General features: G+C 42.0%; 1 protein-coding gene across 1 annotated transcript in view; it reads right to left on the reverse strand.

Annotated features, from left to right (window-relative positions):
- LOC132821803 (fibroblast growth factor 12) overlaps nt 1-25,601 on the reverse strand; it is a 366,432-nt gene extending 340,831 nt beyond the window's left edge. The window contains exon 1 of the mRNA XM_060834612.1: nt 25,573-25,601. Within this exon, the coding sequence (XP_060690595.1) occupies nt 25,573-25,585 (13 nt within the window). The 5' untranslated portion in view covers nt 25,586-25,601. The remainder of the gene's footprint in view (nt 1-25,572) is intronic.
- Nucleotides 25,602-27,054: the final 1,453 nt, after the last annotated feature.

The following is a 27,054-nucleotide window of genomic DNA, read 5'->3' on the forward strand; positions in this document are numbered from 1 at the left end:
CACTCTACTGTGACATCTAGGAATGGCAGTCTGTTGTTGTTTTCCTCCTCTTTAGTGAATTTTATGCCAGTAAGGGTATTATTGATGGTCTTAAAAGTTTCCACTAATTTATTTTGTTTAGTGATGACAAAGGCATCATCCATGTAGTGGACCCAAAGCTTGGGTTGGATGGTTGGCATAGCTGTTTGATCGAGTCTCTGCCTTACTGCCTCTGATAAGTATCCTGATATTGAAGATCCCGTGGGTGTACGGTTGATTTGACTGTAGGTTTTGTCGTGGAAGGTGAATTATCCCAACATCCCAGCACAGAGGAACTCCACAGAGCAGAGGAAAATCACTTATACCATGTATTCAAAAATAATGGGTACCCAATGAACACAGCCCGTTGATTTCTCAGCAACAAACCCAAATAACCAGACAAAACTCATCCAGAAACTCTAGCCACTCTCCGCTACATCAAAGACACTCAGACTACTCAGACTCCCTGACATCATGGCAGCCCACAAACCCACCAACACACTAAAGCACCAGCTAATGAGCTTGAAAGACCCTATACAGCCACCAAGCAAAACTAATGTCATTTTTAAAAATACCATGCAAGAACTGTAACAAACACTACATTAGACAAACAGGAAGAAAACTAGTCACCAGGATACATGAACACCAACTAGCCACAAAACGACATGACCCTCTCTCACTAGTATCCTCACATACAGATAAGGAAGGACATCACTTTGACTGGGACAACACATCCATCTTAGGACAAGCCAAACAGAGACATGCACGAGAATTCCCAGAAGCATGGCTTTCCAACCAGAACACTATCAACAAACACATTGAGTTAGACCCAATCTACCACCCCCTGAGAAAAGGAACAGGAAATTACATCACCACAGGAAATGACACCACCAGTCCAAAGAAACCCAAACATATAAATAGAAAGCAGGAATCATGTACAGTGCTTCGCCTGAGGCCCACTGAAGATATTACTTAGTAGGGTGACAAAACGTCTGGAACTGAACCTTACAGCTAAGTGAGTAAACCTACATCAAGAGCCTCAACCTAAGCTCCAAATCTTCTCCAAACTCGCTATTATGTCTGATTGTCTATCAACTCCATTTTCTTGAACTATCTGTGATGTCAACAGTCTCTAGAAATCTATTATTTTCTAACTTAAACTTACTCAATAATTATGTTTCCAACACCCTCTAGGCAGAAAATTCCAATCTCTCATCTCACTTTTAAATGGCCAGTCCCTTATCCCTGATCAGGTTATTTCCCTAGGTCGACATCATCCTATATTCACCCTGTTACACCCTGTGGGAATTCTGTTAAATTTCAATGAGGTCACTCTTATTCATTAAAACTTTAGAAAATAAAGATCCAGTTTCTTCAATTATCACTTGTAAAACACTGCTACCTGCCAGGGTGACTCTTTGCTGCACTCCCTCTGTGGCAACTATATCCTTCCTGATGGAAGGAAACCTCAACTGTACACAATACATCAGGTATTCACCAGGCATTTACACAGTTGCAGCAAAACATCTTTAGTTCTTTACACAAATCCCCTCGTAATGAAAGTCTCGTTTGCCTTTCTAATTGCTTGCTGCTCCTGCCTGCCAGTTTTTAATGAGTCATGAACATGACACTGAGATCCCTTTGGACACATGCACTTTCCAATCTTTCACCGTTTAATACCTTTCTATTGTTCTTTTTTTCTGCCAAACTGGATAAGTCCACACATTTTCACCTGATATTCCACCTCCCATCCTTCTGACCTGTTCTCAATTCCTATCCAAGTGCCCCTGGGGCTTTCTTCAATCCAACTTACATTTCCATCGAGCTTCATGGAAGAATTACACTCTAACATCCCAATTGGTGAGATATATTGTGAACAGCTAGAGCCCAGGCACTGACCCTTGCCATTCCCCAAGAATGGGGCTAAGAATAGCCCATTTATCCTGAACGATATACAAATAGAATTTGCTGCATAAAACAGCAGGTTGGGCAGCATGTGTGGAGAGACAGAGACAGAGTTAATGTTTCAAGTCCAATATAGCTCTCCTTCAGAATTCTTCAAACTTGAAACAATCCCTCTGTTTTTCTCTCTCCACAGATACTGCCAGAATGCTGCGTTTCTCTAGCAGTTTTTCTTTTTATTGCAGATGTCTATCTTCTGCAGTATTCTATTTTCATTTCATTCATGCTCTCTGCCTGTTAACCAATCTTCAGTCCATGCTAGTACATTACCCATAAACCACATGTATGTTATTACATGGAAAGACTGGAAATGGTATAAGCCACAATAATTCTCTTATATTTTATCCACTCATGGAATTTGAGCTTTGCTGGCTAGGCCAACATTCATTGCCCTTCCTTTACTGCCCTTAACAAGGGGGTGATGAGTTGCCTTCCTCAACTGCTGCAGTCTATGTGGTGTAGGGATTTGAAAGTGGGGTTCCAGAATTTTGACCCAGTGACAAAGGATACATTTCCAAGTCATGATGATGTGTGGCTTGGAGGAGAACTTGCAAAGTGCTGTGTTCCTATGTATTTGCTGCCCTTGTCCTTTTAAATGGTTGTGGGCATGCCTTTGGAGGGTGCTGTCTAAGGAGCCTGGTGAAGTGGTCCCTTTAGAGCAGAAGAAGGGATTTAAAGGAGGTCAACAATACGTGATAGTAAATGAATAATAACTGTTTCCAGTGTCAGCTGGGTCAGAAACCAGGGGACGACAGATTGAATAGAACAGGAGAGCAAAACCAGAAATGGGATGAGGAGAATTCCGATAGTGCAGTGAGTTGTTTTGACCTGGAACATGCTGCCTGAAAGGGTGGCAGAAGCAGATTAAAAAGTAACCTTCAAACACAAATTGGATAAATATTTGAAAAATTAAAAGAGAAACACCGGGGTGTAGCAGGAAAGGACATGGTGACTGTGACTAACTGAATAACTCCGTCAGAGAACAGGCATCGGGTTGACCCCCTTCTTTTTGATTGACAATTTGTATAAACATCAGAAGGGCCACATACCTTCAGGGTAAGAAAAATGGGGGGAATAAATTCCATACCTAAAAGCACCTATAATTATGTGGTGACTGTTAAGCTCTGAGAATCTATTATCAATGTCTTTAGCAGATGGCAATCAATATTGCTGTAACCTCAGTCAGCCCCATTTATGATACTGCATTTACCCTGTGTTTTATTTGGCAAATACTCCTTGAAGTGACTGAAAGGGAAGAGCAGTCATTATCGTCTGTAAGAAAACACAGCAGTCAATTTTAAGACAGTAAGCACCCACAAATGCGAAGATAAATGACAAATTAATCTGCTTAAGTGTTTCAAAGGAATAAATGTCTGTCAGGACATTGACAGGAATTACCGATCTTTTCTTAGAATAATGATATGGAATCTGATAACAAAATATGGAATTAAAAGCTATTCTGAACGATGGTGACCACAAAACTATCAAATGTCAGAAAATCCCACCTGGTTCACTCAGGCCTTTACAGGAAGGAAATCTGCCACCCTTACCCAGTATGGGCTACATGTGACTCCAGATTCAAAAGTAATATTGGTGTCCCTTTTGGCATTGTAAATCACTCAGTGTAAGGACTATTCAGGACAGGTAACAAACATTGGCCTTGCCCCTCGAGCCCTCTTCTCATGAACAACAAAAAAGAAAACATTATGTTCCCCTGAGCAGTGAATCTGGATTTCATGTTCCATCTGAAATGAGCAGTAAATCTTGTGCCCATTAATCAAAGAGTTAGCAACTAATTGGAACTTGCTCCACTAATAATTACCAGTGATGAGCTGATAAGGAGCAATAATACAAAAAGTAAGTCATCAAAGAAGAGAGTTCATTTAATTCACAAGCACAATTACAACATGTTTTTGTCCATTTTTGGCTTTTATTTATTCCACTGCTCCCAGCTGTGCACCAATGTGAAAACCGTGCCTCTGTCCTCTGTACAATCCCAATCAGTGATACTGAGGCATAGACAGCAGGTAGACTTCCTAATATCCCAGTCCTTTGTGGGGAGTTTTGCTAAGGTCTGCAGTCCAAACACCTTAAAGCCCGAGTGCTTTCACATGAACATACGAATTAGGGCCAGGAGTAGGACAATCAATCCCTCAAAGCTACTCCACCAATCATGAACATTATGGTTGAGCTAATTACTCTACATTCCTGCCTGTGCAGATAACCTTTCACCTCCTTGCTGATTAATGAATCTATCTGCCTCTGCCTGAAAATTGTTCACAAGCTCTATTTCCACCAACCTTTCATGAAGAGAGTTCTGAAGAGTTTTTGAGAAAGCATTTATACAGTCACAGAGGTGTACAACATGGAAACAAATCCTTCAGTCCAATTTGTCCATGCCGACCAGATATCCAAAATTAATTTAGTCCCATTTGCCAGCATTTGGCCCATATCCCTCTAAACCCATCCTATTCATATACCCATCCAGATGCCTTTTAAATGCTGTAGTTGTACCAGCTTCTACCACTTCCTCTGGCAGCTCATTTCATACATATACCACCTTCTGCATGAAAACGTTGCCCTTTAGATCCCTTTTAGATCTTTTCCTTCCCACCTTAAACCTCTGCCCACTAGTTTTGGACTTCCCTATCTTGGGGAAAAGACTTTGCTTCTTCATTCTATTTATACCTCTTGTGATTTTCTAAACCTCTAATAAGGTCAGCCCTCAGCCTCTGATGCTCTAGGAAAAATAGCCCCAGCCTGTTCAGCCTGAAAACCTCCAACTCTGGCAACATTCTTATACATCTTTTCTGAGTCCTTTCAAGTTTAACAACGTCTCTCCTGTAGCAGGGAGAGCAGAATTGAATGCAGTATCCCAAAGGTGGCCTAACTAATGTCCTGTCAACTCCGAAACTCAATGCAGTGACCAATAAATGCCTTCTTCCTTATCAGCTACATGCGACTTCACTTCTCCTCATCTGTGTCTTAAACAGGTGACCACTTATTTTTAAACAGTGACCCCAGTTCATGGGGAAACAGTCTCTCCACATCCACCATGTCAAGGCTCCACAGGATGTTTTATGTTTCAGACAAGTCACCTCTTACTCTTCTAGATGCCAGGAGGGACAAGCCGAACCTGTTCAACCTTTCCTCATAAGACAACCTACCCAATCCCAATATTAGCCTAGTAAATCTTCTCTGAACTGCTTCCAATGCATTTATATCTCAGAATACAACTTTGATCAGATGGGCCGATGGACCAAGGAATGGCAGTTGGAGTTGAATTTAGAGAAGTGTGAGGTGTTGCATTTTGGTTGGGGAAAACAAGACAGGAGTATGCACTTAATGGTAAGGTCCTGGGGAGTGTTGCTGAGCGAAGAGACCTTGAATGCAGGTTCTTAGTTCCTTGAGGGTGGAGTCACAGGTCGGAAGCGTAGTGAAGAAGATGTTTAATACACTTGTCCTTATTAGTCAGTACATTGAGTACAGGAATTGGGAGGTCATGCTCCAGCTGTAAAAGAATTGGTTCGGTCACTTTTGGAATATTGCGATCAATTCTGGTCTCCCTGCTATAGGAAAGATGTTGTTAAACTTGAAATGGTGCAGGAAAGATTTACAAGGATGTTGCCGGGGATTCGTGGGTTTGAAATATAGGGAGGGGCTGAATAGGCTGGGGCTATTTTCCTTGGAGTGTCGGAGGTTGAGGGGTGACCCTACAGAGATTTACAAAATCATGACAGGCATGGATAGAGTGAATAGCCAAGTTGTTTTTCCCAGGGAAGGGGAGTGAAAAACTAGAGGGCATAAGTTTCAGGTGAGAGGGGAAAGATTTGGGAGGGATCTAAGGGGCAACTACTTCACACAGAGGGTGGTGCGTGTATGAAATAAGGTGCCAGAGGAGGTGGCAAAAGCAGGTAAAAATTAGAACATATAAAAAGCACCTGGATGGGTACATGAATAGGAAGAGTTCAGAGGGATTGGACCAAACGCTGGAAAATGGGACTACATTAATTTAGGATATCTGGTCGGCATGGATGAGTTGGACTAAAGGGTCTGTTTCTATGCTGTACATCTCTATAACTCTATCATTCTTTAAATAAGAAGATTAATGCTGTACGCAATACTGCAGGATTGCCTTGTTATAGGGAAAAGCAAAACCAAAAACAAACACAGCCAGGTAACTGATGACCCAACAAGAGGGTATGAGGCGAGGACAGGCTTCACCAGTGATGCCCCTATATTAGGATAACTTGCCAGCACTCCCTGACACGGATCACACAAGATGAAGAGTGACTTGGACAAGGTTACCACTGTGTAGTACGTCAAGCCAGAGTTAGAGTGCTCAGAGGTGGGTCCCAGGTTTTTAAGTCATTCATTTCACTCCTCACATGAGAGGTCTAATGGAATCAGATTGATGCTCACACTGCCCAGAGTTTAATAACCACAGGTCCTGACTGCATGAAGACTGTGGGACCTGTCTTTCTCATTCTGACTGTAATCCCACTCATCCCAATCAGCTTCTTCAACTAAAGCTCAGCTCTGTTAAGCAAACAAGATAAACCTAAACATCTCATCTTCCAACAGAAGTTTCTTTGTGCCATGAGTGAAGAGTATAGATGTTCACTTCCTCTGGCCAGTTCCACCGTTCACTTAACTTAAAGCTCTAGCCTCAAATAATGTAGATCTTGCTGACATTGCTCACACCCAGCACATGCCCTGTGCAATGCTACCTGCATGCCTCTAAGTTTTATTGATCTGTACATCCTTGCTTACTATGGTGTGCCTGCACTGCTCATAAATAAGAGCTTTCTACTGTATTTTGGTACACATGACAATAAGTAAATCAGTCAATCAAAGAATCAAGCTGATCTCGATCTCAACTCCATTTACCATTCTCTCGACACCAATACCCATCAAAACACGCCAATTTCAGCCTTAACAATTTCAATAACCAGTTTGGAAGCGAGAGAACTTCAGGCTTATGCCACATAAAGAATCCCCATTTCACCCCTGAATGGTTTCACTCTAACTTGAAGATTATGCCATTGATGCAGAAAATCCAAAAGATAGTGAGCAAGCCCAGCAGATATTATAGCCCCTGATGAAGAGCTTTTGCCCGAAACGTCGATTCTCCTGCTCCTCAGATGCTGCCTGACCTGCTGTGCTTTTCTAGCACCACGCTGATCTAAACTCTGGTTTCCAGCATCTGCAGTCCTCACTTTTGCCCAGATGTTATAGCCCCGTCTGTTCTTTCTAACTTTTCCTTACAAGATTAACTTCTAACTAATCTTTAGTAAATGATTTTTATCTGGAAAAGACATGGATTCTGTGTGAGATTCATGATTCAGTTGGCACCCACCGTGTGGTGGGGAACCAATCCTAGACAGAGCAGGAACCAGCATGAATCAGGATTATCCCACACTGCAGAAAACCAACCAAAGCTAAGAGGGAATTTAGCCCTAACATCCTGCAACAGATGCAAGATGAGGTAAAAAAGTTATAATCTGGAGGGAAAAACGAGGGGCTGGAGTGGTGAAGCCAAACCCCACAGCTCTGTATGAGGGGTCCTACAGCCGTAGGGTTGTACAACATGGAAACAGACCCTACAGGCCAATATATCCATGCCAACCAGATATTCTAAACTGATCTAGTAAATGTGCCAGCATTTGATGCATATCCCTCTAAACCCTTTGTATTCATATACCCAAAACCAACAGCTAGAGCTTGAGCAGTGAAGTCCAAGAAAGGATTGCTCCCAGAGGGAAGACACACTGTGAGCGCCGTTGGGTCGGGAACCATGGGGATGCTGCTTGAAATAAAGAACAGAAACAGCAACTGGAGCAGTGAAGGTCAAATTGGAAGAACGTTTTCAGCGAGGAGCCATATCTTGAGTGTCTGATTTTTTGGGTACCACCAGTAGACTTCACAGAAGAAGGAACCAACCCAACTCAATAATTCTGTCAAAGGTTTCAGCTCTTTTCTTACCAAACTGTCATAGACTTACACAGCATGGAAACAGACCCTTCAGACCAATCAGTCCAGTCCGACCTGGAGCATCAACTCCCCTCCTCTGATGCTACAGGAACTGCTGTGGTTTTTCCAGCTCCACTCTTTATCCACTCCACGCCAAACATAATCCCAAACTAAATTGGTTCCACCTGCCTACTTCTGATCCATATCCTTCCCATCTTTTCCTATTCATGTACTTATCCAAATTTAATTTAAACATTGTAATCGTGGCCCCATTCCTCAGAAGTTCATTCCACATGCGAACCACCCTCTGCATAAAAGAATTGCCTCCATATCTTTTATAAATCTCTCTCCTGTCTCCTTAACAATGTGCCTCTTAGTTTTGAAGTCCCCCATCCTACGGAAAAGACACCTGTCATTAAACAATCTATACCCCTCATGATTTTGTGAACCTCTGTAAGGACACCTCTCACCCTCCTATGCTCCAGTGAATAAAGTCCGAGCCTATCCAACATTTCTTTATAACTTAAATCCCCCTTCCCGGCAACATCCTGGTAAATCTCTTCTGAATTGTTTTCTACAACTGGGCGACCAGAACTAGACACAATACTCCAGAAGAGGCCTCACTAATGTCCAGGACAACCTCAATATGACTTCCCAACTTCTATACTCAAAGGACCGAGCAGTGAAGGCAAGTGTGCTAATTGCCTTTTTAACCACAAACACACTTGACACAAACTTCAAAGAATTATGTACCTGAATCCCTAGGTCCCTGTATTCTACAACACTACCCAAGGCCCTACCATTAGTTGTATAAGTCCTGCCCCTTTTTGTTGTACCAAATTCCAATACCTCACATTCATCCAGATTGAACTCTATCTGCCATTTTTCTGCCCACTGATCCATTTGATCAGGATCCCTTTGTAATCTAAGAAAGCCTTCTTCACTGCCTACTATACCACCAACTTTGGTGTTGCCCGCAAATTTACTGACCATGCCTTCAGACATGCTCAGGGGGGATTTAACACTTTCGGAGTTCCAAACTGCTAGACCCGAGATTCAAATACTCTCAGTACAGCCACGTGTCTTACTCTCTTTTTCTGTCTTTAATCTAATACCCAAGCTCCACAACTAACCTTTTGTCCCATCCATCAAGATTAAGTGCTGGCTTGGGGAAGAAAAGAGGGATTTGGTGCTAATAGTCCAACTAGTTAGTTACTGGCTTTTAATAATTTGTCTCATTGTCAAGCCCAGAATTTTGTACTTTTTGTTAGTATCAGATAGTTGTTCCTGTTTTATATAAAACAAAGTGTCAGAAGTCTTCGTAATAAGTATAGTTTGGGGGGGGTGGGGGGAGCAGTCTATTGAGGGACAGGATAATTGAAAGGAATTATTGCAATAACTTCACAAAACTTTCATTGCAGACCTGCGATTCTCCACTTTCTGTTTGTCTATGTGGTTAACTTAGTGTTTGTGACACAGAGGAAGAGTTACATTGGTCTTCAAGCATTATCTATTTCTCTCTCCACAGATGCTGCTAGACCTGCTGAGTTTCTCCAGCATTTTCTCTTCTTTTTTCAGCTTTCCAACGTCCACAGTATTCTCTGCAATCTTTTTTTTTGCAAGTTCTGCCCATTTGTTGTGGATTCCCACCAGTAGAGAAAATAGCTTCTCTGTATGTGACCTATTGAATGTCTCCATAATTTGGTGAAGTGAACCTGAGAATGTGCTAGAATTGGTTGACAAGTCCAGCAAGGCCGACCTCAACAACGCAATCATCTCGCTCCATTGTTTTTGCATTTCACAAGCGCTGTGGTAAAACTGTCATTAGGTAGCAACCTGGTGCCAACTGATGGCCATTACTGCTCATTAAACACTGAGTTAATAGCACTATTCACCTCATTAATATTCAACCTAACCAAACACACTTGACAAGGAAGCTGGAGCAAGTCCCTGGCAGGTTCGGCTCACCTCTTGCTCCAAGCGACTACCATGTTGAAACATCTCTGGACACGCTCCATTGACGTTGACAACACATACTCCACGTCCATGGACATTTGCAGCCAGCATGTGCCAGCCTCGAACAATCCACATCCTTGATTCATTTGCGGGATGCTTCTGTACTTCAATGCTGCACTTTGGGCTGCACCAGCAATTCTCATTGTAATGCTGCAGCAAGGTCACTGCGCACTCAGGGACTCATACCCTGCTCATTGATTGGACCAGGCTGCATCTCTGGGCTCTTCACTTGTTTCCACAGCACTCACTCACTCTGAGGCAACCATGCCTTTTTACATATTAATCCCTCAGCCAGAGATATCAGGCCAGTATTATAGAAACTTTTACATTACAGAGGGAGGCCATTTGGCCTATTATATCTATACAGCATCCAAAAGAGCTAGTCCCATTCTCCAGCCCGACCTCCATATCCCTCCAAACATGTTCGACTACAAATCCAGCTTTCTTTGGAAACCTCATACGGAATACACCTCCACCACCCTCCCAGGCAGCACATTCCAGATCCTAACAACCCTCTGAGTAAAGATGTTTCTCCTTATCTCACTGTGAGGTATCTTGCTGACTATCTTGAAATTGTGACCCCTAGTTACTGACATACCAGCTAGTGGAAACAGAACATTCTTCTTTGCCCTGTCAACATTGTTCACAATTTTGAGTACCTCAGTCAGGTCGTCTTCTCTGCTCCAAATAGAACACGCCCATTTTAGAGCATAGAACAGTACAGCACAGGAATAGGCCCATTGGCTCACCGTGTGTGTGCTGACCATGGTGCCATTCTAAACTAATCCCATCTGCCTGCACAACATTTGTAACTCTACTCCCTGACTGCTCATGCATCTAAATGTCTCTTAAACATTGCTATCATATCTGTTTCTCCCATAGCCCCTGGCAGTGTGTTTCAAGAGCCTGCCATCCTCTGTGTAAAATCCTTCTATCACACATCTCCTTTAAACATTTCCTGTTCACCTTAAACCTATGTCCCCTAGTATTTGACATTTCCACCCTAGGGCAAAAAAAATTGACTATCCACCCTATTCATGCACCTCATAATTTGATATACTTCTATCAGGTCATCCCTCAGTCTCCAAAGCTCTAGCGAAAACAATCTCAGTTTGTCCAAACTCTTCTTATAGCTAGCACAGACCCTTTGGTCCAACCCGTCCATGCCGACCAATATCCCAACCCCATCTAGTCCCACCTGCCAGCACCCGGCCCATATCCCTCCAAACCCTTCCTATTCATATACCCATCCAGATGCCTTTTAAATGTTGCAATATACAGTCCATTCCAGGAAGCATCCTGGTAAACCTCTTATGCAGCCTCCACAAAGCCTCCATATCCTTCACATCGTGTGGCAACCGGCATTACACACAATACTCCAAATGTGGATTAACTAAAGTTTTATACAGCTGCAACATGACTCGCCCAATTTTATTTCTATGCCTCAACTGGTGAAACCAAGCATGCCTTCTTTACCACTTTATTGACTTATGGTGCCACTTTCAGGGAACTATTGACTTGTACTCTGCGATCCTTCTGTATATCAGTACTTCTAAGGTTCCTGACATTTACTGTATATTACCCTCTTACGCTTAACCTTGCACAAAGCATCACCTCACCATCTCTCCAGATGTTTAAAAACTTTTTCATCGGATGAGGGTATTTAAGGCCCATTCCTAACTGCTCAGAGGGCAATTAGGAGTCAACCACATTGCTGTGGGTCGGGTGTCACATAAAAGACAGATCAAGTAAGGATGGCAGTTTCCTACCCTAAAAGTCATTAAGTGTTATGAAGGTGTAGGTGTGTACTGTGTGTTTAAGAGAGAGAGGAATAAGGCAAGCATTTAGAGAAGTGTGCTGAAAGATTTAAAAATGTAACATTTGGTTGACACAAATAAGCTGTGAAGCCATGGAACAAAAACAAATTCAAATTCAGCCAGTTTAAATTATGCACCAGATATTAAAATCCAATCAAGTTTGAATTTTATTATTAGGAATGACATCAAACCAATGAAATAATCTGATGTTTTGGGGTATAACATCAGGTATCTTGAACAGTTAGGGGGAGAACAGCAATGAGTGCCAACAAACAGACTGCTAATCGAATAACTCTCTGAAAGGTACCTGTCGAAAAGAAATGTGCGCAGCAGAATACTAAAGTTGACCTAAAAGAATCTACAGAGAAAGCTTGACATCCGAAGACTATACCTGGTTTTGAAATTGATTTTGCCATAAACTTAAGAGGGAATTTGTCAGACCAGTACTGTATTATGGGAGGTAAAACGTAGGTTGAAGAGAAAGGAGCTGCAAATAGCTGTTGTTTTAATGTTCTCTGTTGGACTTAAAGAATAAAATTATTAATTTTTACTTTAAATAGTGACCTCTGGGATAGTTGTTTGCCTCTCAAAATTTAGCAGATTACGTGTTGGACCGAAGGGTCTGTTTCTGTGCTGTACATCTCTATGACGGCGCAAGATGACCTTTTCTGTGTTTTGGGTTTAAATTAGCAGAGGGATTTAGACTGTGTCGTAATATTCATGAACCAGATGGGTTTTCTCCCAACTGTCAACAATAGATTCATGATCCTCCTTAGATTCTTACTTCCACATTTTTATTGAATTTTAGCTCCACCTTATTTCTGTCGTGGTGTGATTCGAATCCCGTTCCCCAGAACATTATCTGAGTCTCTGGAGTAACAGTCCAGCGCTACAACCACGAGGCTGGTTCCCCTCCCTAAAACTCCATCTGCCATTTCTTCACCCAATTTTCCAATTGATCTATGTCCTCTGTATCCTTCAACAACCTTCCTCACTATCCACACATTCCCCATTTTCACATCATCTGCAAACTTACTAAACAGACCACCTAGAATTTCATCCACATTATTTACATTTATTACAAACAGCAGAAGCCCCAGCATTGATCCTTGCAGAACACCACTGGTCATAAAACTCCAATCAGAGAAACACCCCTCCACTCTTACAGTTTGCCTTCTACGGCCTAGCCAATTTATTATCCAGCTTGTAACTCACTGTGGACCCCCTGTGACTTAATCTTCAGGACCATCCTACCAAGAGGGGTCTTGTCAAATGCTTTAGTAAAAAGAGTAGTAAAACGTGCTTTAGTTTGGCCAACATTCACTGCCCCTACCTTCATCCCTCACTGTCATCACTTCCTCAAAAAAACCCAGTCAAAGTTGTGAGACAATACCTCCCCCATACAAAGCTATGCTGTCTATCTCTAATAACTTCATTCTTTTCCAAATGCAAGTAAATCCTGTCCCTAAGAAACTTCTCCGATAATCTCCTGACCACTGATGTATGGCTCACTGGCCAGTGGTTTCCTGGGTTATCCCTATTGACCTTCTTAACAAAAGATCAAAATCGGCCGTTCTCCAGACTTCTGGTACCTCATCTGTGGCTAATGAGGATCCAAAGTTCTCTGTCAAGGCTCCAGCAACCTCCTTCCTTGCCTCCATCAGTATCCTGAGATCGATCTCATCAGGCTGGGGACTTGACTAAATGTCAAGTCTTAATGGTTTTCGAGACAATAACAGCTCCTCCTCCTTAATATCGACATGCCAAGACTATCAAAACACTCCTCTCTAATTTTAGCACCATCCATGGTCTCCACTTTGTGAACACTGATGTGAAGTGCTCATTAAGGACCTCACTCACTTCCTCTGGTTCCACAACATAAATTCCATCCTTTGTTCTTGAATGGACCTACCCTTTATATATATATCTCTCTCTATATCTCTCTCTATATATATATATATCTACACACACACACACACACACACACACAATTCCTTGGGATTCTCATTAATCCTATTGCATTAGACATTTTATGGCTCCTTCCACAAGGGCCCTGTTTGATTTCATTTTCTGCAACCTTACATATGCTTCTTTTTCTTATTGGTTAGGCTTTCAAAATCTATTGTTATCCAGGGTTTCAAATCTCACCTTCATTATCTTTTATCCTCACGGGAATATGCTGGTGCTGAACATTGATCAACTGAATTTTAAAACCCTATCTATTGACTCCTTCCTCATACACAGCATGACAGGGTAGACATAGAAAGAACAGTATAACATAGGAACAAGCCCTTTGGCCCACCAAGTCTGAGCGGACACATGATGCTTTTCTATATTAAACACCTTCATCTTTATGCATTCCGTATCCCTATATTCCTCATAAATGTTGCTATTGTATCCACATCCACCACCTCCTCTGGCAGTGCATTCCAGGCACTTAGCAATCTCTGCATAAAATATTTACCTCTCACATTTCCTTTGACATAATCCCCTTTTACCTTAAAGCTATGTCCCCTAGTAATGAATATTTCTGCGCTGGGAAAAATTTGAGAGGATCAGTCTTTTGGTGGGAGAATATGGAACTACAGAACAAACTCACAGGTTAAAAAGGTATGAGAACTGAGAGAAAAGTGTTGTAAATATTTGATGTTCACTATCCAAGAGAATTATGGCTTCTCGGTTATGGAATATGCTCAAGACCGAAATTGATAGACTGTTGGACAGTAAAGGAATCTGGGGATTAATGTATTGACACCTACCAGTAACATCCAACCTTTTCTCCTACCATTAGCACTCTATTTGTCTTTGCTTTTGGTGCACATTTACCATCTGTTCCACTTATTCCTCCGTGCTCCTCCTTTTTCTGTAGCACAAAACCTATCCTTTCTCCATTACAAGCAAAATACTGTGTGGAATAGTGCCACAGAGGATTGTATCCATTCACCAAGTCACCTTTTATTTGCACATGCATAGTACCTGACACTGATCCAGCTCCCTCAGAGCCAGCTCTCAGAGTGAACAGAACCTCCAACCCCCCTGGTTATATCTGTCAGCCAGGGATCCCTGATTTGAGCAGGTTAATAGCCCCAGTAAGGGAACTCATATTCTATGAGGTTCACCTGCCTGACCTCATTACAGTCACTACACTGTGGAGTCTAGAAATATGAAAAAAATACAAACAGAAAGAACTGAAGAAACTCAGCAGGTATGGCAACATCTATGGGGGGACAAATAGCTTATACAGTATTTTTGAGTCAGATGTGACTCTTCTTCAGAATCTATTCCGTTCTCCAGCAATTTCTTACTTTATATCAGATCTCCATATCCACGGGACTGGGATTCAAGGGCTATTGGTATAGCTTGGGAATGAGGAATTAGGCTCAAATGTTAGCGATAATCTTACTCATTGAGTGGAGCAGGTTTAAAAGTATTTAGACGTGTACTTGAGATGTCAAGGCATACACAGCTATGGGCCAAGTGCTAGAAAATAGAATGAGAATAATTTATAAAATCATAGAGTCATAGAGATGTACAGCGCAGAAACAGACCCTTTGGTCCAACTCGTCCATGCTGACCAGGTATCCTCAATTAATCTTGTTCCATTTCCAGCACTTGCCCCATGTCCCTCTATATCCTTCCTGTTCATAGACTTAAATGTCGTAATTAAAACGAGTGGAGCAAGCAGAGGAAGAAAGAACTACAACGCATTGGCCAAGAATTTAGATGTTTGTTTTTGACAAGCACAAATGTGATGGGCTGAACGGTCTTTCTCTGAGCTGTAGATCTCCATGACTCAATGACATATTTAAAGGATGAATGATCCATTCCTACTCCTATTTCTTCCGTTACGCTCAAACACATTGCAAGATAATCTTCAAATGACTGTGTTTTTATCATTGTCTTCTGCATAACTTTAACAAATACTTTTTGGAATGCCAATATAGTCAACATGACTCTGTTCTTAACAACCATGATTAAAGAATTCAATTAGATTATTCAGATATGACCAAGTCTTCACAAATTAGCACAAAGAACCATTGCCCTCGACATTAAGATTGCCGAAACAAACTGTCACAATTAACTCAGCTCTTTAAATTTCTGTAAAGGTGTTTTAGAAGTAACATACTATTGCATAATTTTTACTACTTGACACTAATCATCTCTCCACAATACATTTACATGTTGGCTAATAGGTAGTCAGGATTGTTATAACAGAATCCTTTGAGATTCATTGGATCTGCTCAAAAACAAAGCACTTTACAGACTCATAGATTCATAAATGTTACAGCATGGAAGGAAGCCATTCAGTCCATCTTGTCCACTCAGGTCAACAAAGGCAGCACTCATCTGATTTTTCAGCTCTTGGCCTGCAGCCTGGAGACTAAGTACTGCTGAAGTGTCATGAGAGTTTCTAATTCAACCATTATCTCGGGCAATGTGTTTCAGATTCCTGTCACTTTTGGATGAAAACATTTCCACTTCAACTCTCTTCTTCGCCCCTTTACTTTTATTAACCGGCCTGTCATGAGGGGCCTTCTCAAAAACCTCACTAAAGTCCATTTTGACTCCATCAAAAGTGTTACCCACATCAACACTCCTGATTATCTGCTCAAGTGAAATCTATCAAATTTGTCAAATGTGACCTTCCCTTAACAGATCCATGCCGACTATCCGCAATTTATTTGTCTCTCGAATTCTGTCCCTCAGAATTCTTTCTAATAACTTTCCTACCAACAAGGTTAGACTGACTGGCCTGTCATTTTCTGGTCTATCCCCACCTCTCATTTTTTTTTAATAATAGGGCAGTCCTTCTGTCCTCCGGTATCTCACCTATGGACATAAAGGATTCAAAACTTACTGCAATGACATGATGTTCCCTCTAAATCTTCACTGATCCAAGAAAAATATCCCTAACCTCTTCAACCTTTCCTAATAGCTCAGCCCCTCCAGCCCAGGAAGCATCCTTGTATATCTCCTCTGCACCCTCTTGAGTGTGATCCCATCCTCTGTATAATGTGGTGACCAGAGCTGCCTGCTGTACTCCAGTTATGTCCTAATCAGTATTGTATACAGTTCCAGCATAACCTCCTTGCCCTTCTGTGTTTTTTTTAACGCTTTGGCTAATAAAAGCAAGTATCTCTTGTGCCACCTTAACAATGTCATGAACCAGACCAAACCCCCTCAAAATATATTAAGATAGTCTCGACTCTAACTTTTTCTTATTTTAAATATAAATGTAAGGCATTGCATTCCAGATGCAATGCAATTGGTCAAATTATCGACTTAAGCAAGGCATACTTTCTTTGTACACTACAGTTAAAATAAAGACAAACTAAAAATAAAAAGATTTGGCTTAATTGTACCTCGATCAAAATGCTTAACAAAATAATAGATATATTAACTACTTCTAATTAAGTGTTCCAATCTAGTAAAATTCCATAAACACACTCTTGGCAAAGGCAAATTCAACAACACACATTGTCTCATATGCAATTCCAGCGTTTAGCTGTAACAGAGAGAGGAATAAAAGTGTCCACATCCAGCATCAAGACCCCAGAAATTGCTGAAAGCTAAAACTAATGAGGAGGGACACCACTTCGACTGAGACAACACATCCATCCTAGGACAAGCCAAACAAAGACACGCACGAGAATTCCTAGAAGCATGGCATTTCAACCGGAACTCTATCAACCAACACATCAAGTTAGACCCCAATTACCACCCCCTGAGAAAAGGAACCAGAAGTGACTTCAATGCAGGAAATAACATCACCACAGGAAACATTACCAACCCAAAAAAACCCAAACATATAAATAGAAAGCAGGAATTTTCAGCATTGCTTCACCTGAGGCCCACTGAAGATGTCACCTCGTAGGGTAACGAAATGTCTGGAAGTGAATCTTCCACCTCAGTGAGCAAACCTACATCCAAAGCCTCAACCTGAGCTACAAATCTTCTCAAAATCCTGGCATTCAGGATTCTTCAATCTTGGTCCCACCTTTTGTCTTGTGAATCTATATTCTCACCACTTCTTCCATGAATACCTCCCTCTGCTCTGACACGGTTTTATCTGCAAGTAGTTGCTTCCAGTCCACTTGGACTAAATCTTATTTTATATAATGTGTCTTTACTTTTGAAATTTGAGAATCACTGATCTCCATTGCCATACTGTAGGGAGCAGCCCTACAACATTTTACAATCACTGAGGCTCACAGAATTCAAAAGACTCACTCAGCTTATCACACCACATCATTTATTTGTGAAAACAATCCATATTTAAGCCCATTGTCCTGCTCTCATCCCATCAACTTCTGCTTTGAGTATGGATTCAAAGTTTCTCTGAAAAGAATGCTTCGGGTTATTCTATTATTTAAGCTAATAGTCCTGAGGATTTAATGTTCATTTCACATTGGCTCCACTCATTTGACTGATACCACACACAGTCTTGGGTAGATATAGGGAGTTCTATTCTAGCCTTTGGAGGGATTAGATGAATCTCTGCAGTTTCCTTACATTTTAGTAATTATACCTGGCCAAACGTAGTTGCACTTATTGCTATTATGCAATAAATCTTCTTGCTATCTACGGAAAGTGCTTCTTCAGTAGATACTCTACGGTGGTTGATCCTCCATCATGAGATAAGCCTAAGATAAAGCAACAACCTACCTCAGACTACCTTTACCCAGTACCACACACTGCAGGCACGTCTGTAATGCCCACAGCATCGCACCTGCCGATTTCAATCTGTGCTACAAACTCATTTACCTTATTTCTTACACTCCACTCCATTCAAGTACAACACCTTCAGCCCTGTATTGATCACCACCATTCTCAAAGCTGTCCCTTTATCTGCTGTGCCTGAAGTTAGATTCCTGACCCTTTCCATACTCTCTTTCTTATTACTTGTTCTGAAAACTTTAATAACCTCTCATGAGCCATTTCCCCCTTTAACTAGTTTGAAGTCCTCCGACTACCCTACTTAGCCTCTCCATTAGGATTCTGGTTTCAGTTTGGTTCAGATGGAGCCCATCTTGAGGGTACAGTTCATTCCTATCCCAATATTTTCTATTCGTATCCCAATATTCCTATCCCAATAGGACAGCACGGTGGCTCAATGGTTAGCACTGCTGCCACAGCACCAGCGGGTGACTGTGTGGAGTTTGCACATTCTCCCCGTGTCTGCGTGGGTTTTCTCCTGGTGCTCCAGTTTCCTCCCACAATCCAAAGATGTACAGATCAGTTGAACTGGTCATGCTAAATTGTTAATAGTGTGAGGGAAATGGGTCTGGGTGGGTTACTCTTCAGAGGGTCAGTGTGGGCTGGTTGGGTTGAAGGGCCTGTTTCCATACTGTAGGGAATCTAATCTAATCAATATTGATGCCGATGTCAAATGCCCTCTATCTTACATCACTTCTTGAGCCACTTGTTTACTTCCATAATCTTCTATCTGCTTGCAAATTTGCACTTGGATCTGCCATTTATTGGCTGAGAGAATACAGATTTGTATTTTAGAGAATACAAACTTTGAGATCCTGTTATTAATTGTGTTCCTAATTCATGATGATCACCAAACACTTCCTCTTGCCTATGTTGTTGGTGCCAACATGAAGCACAACAACGGAATCCTCCCCCCTCCCTCTCCAGAATTCTTTCAAGCCAATTCAAGATAGCCCATACCTTGGCACCCATCATTAGGGACTCTCAATCCTGCTCACAAAGGATGCTACTTGTTCCACTAATTATAGACCCCTTTCCCACTATCACTATACTTTATGCTCTCTCCACTTGAATGGCTTCCTGGATTGCGGTCCAGTAGTCAGTTTGACCATCCTCCCTGCAGACTCTTTCCTCATCCATACACAGAGCAAGTAGCTCATACCTCTTCGACAAGCTCAAGAGTTGAGAGTCCTCCAATGCTATGGTCGAGATCCCTCTACCTGTCTTACTTGTCATCATACCCTTCTGTCCCTGACTAGGAGCCAAATTTGAAATACTTAAGTTGCAGGGTGTGACAGCCTGGAACACAGCCTCAAGGTAACCCTCCCCTCCCGGATATGCCGCACTGTCTGATGCTCTGATTCCAGCTCATCAAGCAACACACCCAGGACCTTAACATTAAGTGTATAAGTCCTGTCCTGATTTGCCTTTCCAAAACGCAGCACTTCACATTTATCTAAATTAAACTCCATCTGCCATTCCTCAGTCCATTAATCCATCTGATCAAGATCCTGTTGTAATCTGAGCTAACCTTCTTCGCTGCCCACTACATCTCTAATTTTGGTGTCATCTGCAAACATACTAACTATACCTCCTATGTTCATATCCAAGTCATTTATATAAACGATGAAAAGTAGTGAACCCAGCACCAGAGAGGCCTTTGAGTGCAGGTTCATAGTTCCTTGAAAGTGGAGTCTCAGGTGGGTAGGATAGTGAAGAAGGCATTGAGTATGCTTTCTTTTATTGGTCAGAGAATTAAGTATAGGAGTTGGGAGGTCATGTTGTGGCTGTACAGGACATTGGTTAGGCCACTGTTGGAATATTGTGTGCAATTCTGGTCTCCCTCCTATAGGAAGGATGTTGTGAAACTTGAAAGGGTTCAGAAAAGATTTACAAGGATGTTACCAGGGTTGGAAGTTTGATCTATAGGAAGAGGCAGAATAGGTTGAGGCGGTTTTCCCTGGAGCATCCGAGGCTGAGGGGTGACCTTGTAGAAGTTTATTAAATCATGAGGGGCATGGATAGGGTAAATAGACAAGGTCTTTTCCCCAGGGTGGGGGAGTCCAGAACTAGAGGGCATAGGTTTAGGGTGAGAGGGGAAAAATTTAAAAGGGATATAAATGGCAGAGGGTGATGCATGTATGGAATGATCTGCCAGAGGAAATGGTGAAGGCTGGTACAATTACAACATTTAAAAGCCATCCGGAATGGTTATATGACTAGGAAGAGCTCAGATGGATATAGGCCAAGTGCTGGCAAATGAGACTAAATTAATTTAGGATATCTGGTCAGCATGGACGAGTTGGACCAAAGGATCTATTTCCATGCTGTCCATCCCGATGACTCTATGACTCTGAGCCTAGGTCCCTCGAGCTGCAGACCATTATTGTGGATGTGGTCACTGTTGTTAACAATGGGATTCACCAGCTCCCATATCATGCAAAAACAACACACCACCTGCACTGCCATTTCCAGTATAGTCTATTGGATTGTATTTACCTTTAAAAACTTTTGTTCTTGGGAAGTCCCTAAATTATTATACTCCTTCCTGAATCTAATACTTTTAAAGCTAGTTTCTATCTAGGTCCTTTACCAGCCAATTAGACCAGAGATTCTCTATAGTGTCACTTTCTAAAAGAAATGAAAAATGCAAACAGATGAATGAAAAAAATGTCCACCTTTAATTTATACTCACCACCACTGGTGCTGTCCTTTATGGTCTCCACTGCTTTACCTGCTCAATACAACACAGCATTCAATCTATTCAACAACTCACCTTAGAACATAGAACATAGAAAAATACAGCGCAGTACAGGCCCTTCGGCCCTCGATGTTGCGCCGACCGAAGCCTACCTAACCTACACTAGCCCAATAACCTCCATACGCTTATCCAATGCCCGCTTGAATGACCATAAAGAGGGAGAGTCCACCACTGATACTGGCAGGACATTCCATGAACTCACAACCGGCTGAGTAAAGAATCTACCCCTAACATCTGTCCTATACCAACCTCCCCTTAATTTAAAGCTGTGTCCCCTAGTAACAGCTGACTCCATACGCAGAAAAAGGTTCTCACTGTCAACCCTATCTAAACCCCTAATCATCTTGTACACCTCTATCAAATCTCCCCTAAACCTTCTTTTCTCCAATGAGAACAGCCCCAAGTGCCTCAGCCTTGTGAAATACATTTTTTGGAAACTCTCTCTGCACTCTCAATGAAATTTAAATTGATGATTCCCTAAGCAGCTGAATTATTCTTTCTCTATCCACCATCAACACTCCTCATAATTTTCAAAACCTTAATTAAGGTTCGTCTTCACTGATCCAGTAGTCCCAGTTGTTCTGACTCTTTCCTCATAATTCTGGATTTTTCAGCCTATTATCAACCTGATGAGTCCACACAGTCTGCTCTCGTTGGCTTTACGGAATCGACTCACCGATTGCTTAGAAGACAGAAGGAGGCCTTTTGACCCATCATGTCTGTGCTGGCTGTCAGCAAGAGCAACTCACCTAATGCCACTCCTGGACCTTTCCCTTTAGTGATGTAAGTTTGCTCATTCACCTGCTCATCCAATTCTCCACTGAAATCCATGATTGAACCCACTATGCTTTTAAGTCAGTGCATTCCACAACCAAAGTATATGCTGACTACAAAGGATATTCTTCATTTGTCATTTGCTTCTTTTCCCATTAACTCCCACACCGACGTCCTCTGGTTCTCAATACTTTCATCAAAGGGAACGGTTTCTCTCTCATCTACTCAATTTGAACTCCACACAATTTTCAAAACCTTGATCAAATCTCCTCTCAAATCTTCTCTTCTCCAAGATAAACAGTTGCAGCTTCTCCAACCTATCATGTAACAGAAGTCCTGCATCCCTAGAACCATTCTGGTCATTTTCTTTTCTGCACCGCCATCTAAAAATTCCACCTTCTCCAAAAACTGTGCTGCTCAGAATTTAACATAATGCAATGTTGAGGCTGAGCCAATGCTTTGTAATTGTTCACTGTAACTTCCTTGCATTTGTACTCAATGTGTCCATTTATAAAGCTCAGAATCCCATCTTTATTCACTTTCCTAACCTGGCCTGCTAGCTTTAATGATTTGTGTTTCCACCCCTTTGTTCCTGCACCTATTAGAATTGTAACCTCTATTTTATATTGTGTCTGCCTGATAAATGCTATTACTTTCCACATCTCTGCAATAAATCTGATCTGTCATGTGTCTGCCCCAGGCCATCAACCTGTCTATGTCTTTTGAAGATTCACTATCCTTCTTATACTTCATAATATTGCGTAAACTTTGAAACTGTCACCTGTATACCCAAGGTTATTAACATATATCAAGGAAAGAAATGGTCCTAACACTGATTCCTGCAGAACCCCAAAGTGTGCCTTCATCTGGTCCAAAATAAAACCACTCACCATGACTCAGTTTCCTATATCTCAAGCCAAGTTGGTATCCATGCTGTTATTGTCGCTTATGTGATCTTGCTGGTAAGTCTGTTATGACACAGTTTCTCGAAAGTCATTTGGTAATCCATGTGGCCACATCCACTGTATTATTCTCATTAACCCTCTTCTGTTATGTTACCAAAAAAAAACTCAATCAACTTATTAAACTGTATTCACCTTTAATACAATTGTGCTGACTTGCCTTACTTAATTCATAATCAGTCCAAGCAACCATTATTTTTGTCTGGTTTATCAATCCTAAGAGCTTTCTCACCACTGAGGTACAACGTATTGGCATGGAGCTTGCTACCACAAGGGGTGGTTGAGGTACATATTATGGATCAACTTACAGCAAAGCTAGACAAACACAAGAAATAAAAAGAACAGTGAGAGATGAAGAGGGAGTAGAAGGAGCTCATGCAGAGCACAAACCCTAACAGAGGCCATTTAGCCGAATGACTAGCTGTCTATTGTAAAATAGTATGCAATCTCAAAATATAACTTCATTTAACGGCAATTTATCATAGGGAAAAACAGTTAGAATTCACAGTTAGCCATGAGTTAATCTGGGTGTAGGTATCCAATAACAAACCACAATCTAAATGATTGATTCCATTAGCCATTGCACCATCAAATCTGGTGATCATCAACTGATCGTCATATGGGGCAAAAACTGGTCAGAGGCCAAATTGAGGGGATGGGGGAATAATCTGGCAGTGACAATTATTACTCCCAGACTGCCACAGAAAGGCTCACATGACAAAAGCTGTCATGCATCACCAGTATGGCAGACATCTGCCACTCCCAGGAAGCTGCTCTTGTAAATAATCAGAGTCATCTGAAAGGGAATAGTGTTTCTGGGTGCAGAAGAAGGAAGAGGATTCGAACAAGGATGAGGTTACAAGCTATAGGAATTGGATAGGGAAATGAAACAATGCCCAGCAGCTGCCCACAGCAGGACTAAACTGAATGGCCCTGCTCTGTTTTGACTCCACGCTCAGGAAAGCCACCATTCTATTCGTTATTTGGCAGGAACTTCTACTCACCCCTGGAAAAACTCCTGGTTTGGTCAAATTTACACTCAAGAGATCAGGGGTGAGAAATGGGTCTAGACCTGGCTTTAGGCCCTGGCTTTATTTGGGAAATAAGCCTGGAGCTGGTTTCTACTATGTGCCCTGACAACTCCAGGCATTCCTATCCAACCCAGCTCCCTCAATATAAAACAAGCATGTGCACACTATGTTATAACCTCCTGTGCTCACTTGAGATCCTTACAGGCACAGTAAGATCCAATGTGTAGGTTGATAATATTGCTTATTATAATGGCAGGCTTCATTGACAGCACAGCCTTTAAAAACACTTGGCTGCAAATAAAGACTATATATAGCGTTACTTGATTAAACAGTCCATAAACTTACCCAAACAGCCTTTCAATTCATTTCAGTTTGATTGCCATGTCTCAGAATAATCTGGAACCAGCAAAACATGTACTTGGAGACATCAATCTGACAATAGAGTCCGAAACACTGTGTGTTCATTGATTACTATTGTTTTGAAGGAGATTAGTTTGGAAAACCGAAAGAATTTCACATCACCAATTTGAGAGACTGCTACAGACCAATGATCTTCAGCATCTCTAGAGACTGGCAGGGCATCAACTTTCCAGAACATTTTTCAAATCTAAATTCTAGGCAAGGGGCTTGCTCCAGTTCAGAGACTTTCACACCTCACCCCCTGATGTTTATCTGCTTAACCAGCCAGCACTAGCGTGGGACAGAGCGACCACTCCACTTCTGCAACTGGATCTGCTGGGGTAACTCAATGCGCGGAGGCAAGAAGGAGAAAGAAGCAAAGAGCGGGGGAGACAGAGAGAGAGAGAGAAAGAGAGGGGGGAGGCGAGACACCTTTGCCTAGAGAGGGATTTGGTCATTCATTACATGTGATCTATGCAGCACCTGAAACGGGACATTTCAGAAGGGCTCAGCCAAATCATTTATTTAAAAATAAGCCAGATAAGAGACAGCTCAACCCCTAAACCCTAAAATTAACCCTTACACAGCCCCACTGACAAGAACGGCCCAGCTCTGTAAGACTGGGTTGCGGCTCTGTTGGAAGGACTGAGATAAGGAGCACATTGTTTATTCAGCCATCTCACAGACTGGACCTCCACATCTGTTCGGTACTTTATGCTGATCTGATTTTACAAAAAAACAAAAAAAGTGTCCTGTTCACCAGAAAGTCGATTTCCTGCAAATACGGTCCTTGCTTGGACCAATCATTTTGTCTCAATACAAATAATCATCTCCATCAGCAAATGCTTTAAGCCGCTGATCTTCTGCCCCCCCCCCCCCCAAAAAAAACCTTCAGAGACACAAAGAGAGAGAGTTAGGCGGTGAGATTGCATGACATTTGCTGTCTTTGAGAGTAAGATTGCCACTTTCTGTCTTCATGCTGCAGTGAAGTCAGGCATCAGCCGATTCACAGCAGCACAGTGAAAGTGAGTACTGTATACTGCAGTCTCCTCCTTTCTCTAAGTCCCCGTGTTCTCTCTTCAATAATGCAGGAACACGAACATTCCAGAAACTGCAAACCTCTCCAATAAAAAATCCCTTACCTTTGTTGTCCATCTGGGTGGCGGCAGATCTCTGGGCAGTCTCAGGGAGAGAGAGAGCTGCTTTTTTTTTGGTTATGCTGCGGGTCCCGTGTCTCTGTCCTTCCTGAAAGCACTATAATGCACCAGCGGCGCTCCAACACTGAGCGTCAGTTTAAAGGGACACAGGGACTGTCTGCAGAGCTGACCGAAATGCTAGCTCACACACTCACTGAGCCATGGGACGCCGCCTCAACACGTACAGCAGAGGCCTGGAGCTGATATTATTGGCCATTAAATAAATCAGGATATTGATTCGAAACTTCCATGAAAAAGGTTATGTAACACTCCCCGCCCCCTGTCTCCAGCACGTCAGTTTGGAAAGATTTAGTTAGGGGCAAGGAGTTACCAATCTCCTCAAAGCAGTCTACAGGATGATAATCAAGGGATTTAATTTTATTAGTACGCAAACTGATGCAGACAGGGCCAGTTATGAGCCAATTTCCAACTCCCACCACCGTCACTGTTTTGTCTCTACATCCCTTCAGGGGACTTGCCAAGTCCATTTGAATGATCTGATGCCATTGCCTTTAGCACTGACAAACTTGTAACCCTGGAGTACTGCCTGACCCCATCTTTCCTGACACTGAACCCCAGTCCACCTCACCCACTGACAAAAACCCTCCATTGCTGCCCGAGAAGCAGTTGATGCGAATTCCTACTGAACCACTGTCATCCATGTATCCCCATTGACTCTTAACCAGGGAGTCCAAAGTCTTGAGTCGGTAAAGATGAAGGGATGGTGATGCGTGTCCACATTAAAGATGCTGCATGTGTTTTGAAAGGGAATTTGATGTTCTCGTTCTCCTGATGTCTCAATGTTGGTAGGTGAAATTTGCAAGGTGCTATTGAAGACGTCCTGTTGAGTTTCTGTAGTACATCTTGTAGATGGTACACACTTCGTCCAGTACTGGAGGCAATATATATTGAAGGAGATAGGTGAGGTGCCAAATATAAGGGTTGCTGCCGATGATGCTAACATGCCTATAACCATCAATAATATCACCACCCGATTTTATGATGCATAATTAATTGCTAGAAATTTTTAGATTATCCAAAACTATCCACATCTATCCCCATCACAGTCATAACACACATGATTAAGTCCACCCCAGACAGGAGGTGACAGCTGATTGTGTGCAGTTTTAGAAAGGCCAATATGAGGTGATTTTGAGGCATTCCATTTACTTTGGTATTTTGTCTCCTCCTTCCTTGAAGCTCTGGGTCACATTGATGGGTCAGTCTATGGCTTTTGATGAAATTAATCAAGTGGATGCTCTTGTTCTGCCAGTCAAACCTCTAATTATGGTTAAACTATTTAAACGATTTAATTCAGGAGTTGAAGGGCTTTGAATGATTCAAGACTTGATAAGGAGTAAGGAAGGTTAGATGGTGAGGAGGAGGAAGAGGAAGAAGGTGGTGGTAAGTATGAAGTTAAGGGTAAAA

Source organism: Hemiscyllium ocellatum, chromosome 13 (assembly GCF_020745735.1).
Source record: "Hemiscyllium ocellatum isolate sHemOce1 chromosome 13, sHemOce1.pat.X.cur, whole genome shotgun sequence".
In the NCBI taxonomy this organism is placed as follows: domain Eukaryota; kingdom Metazoa; phylum Chordata; class Chondrichthyes; order Orectolobiformes; family Hemiscylliidae; genus Hemiscyllium; species Hemiscyllium ocellatum.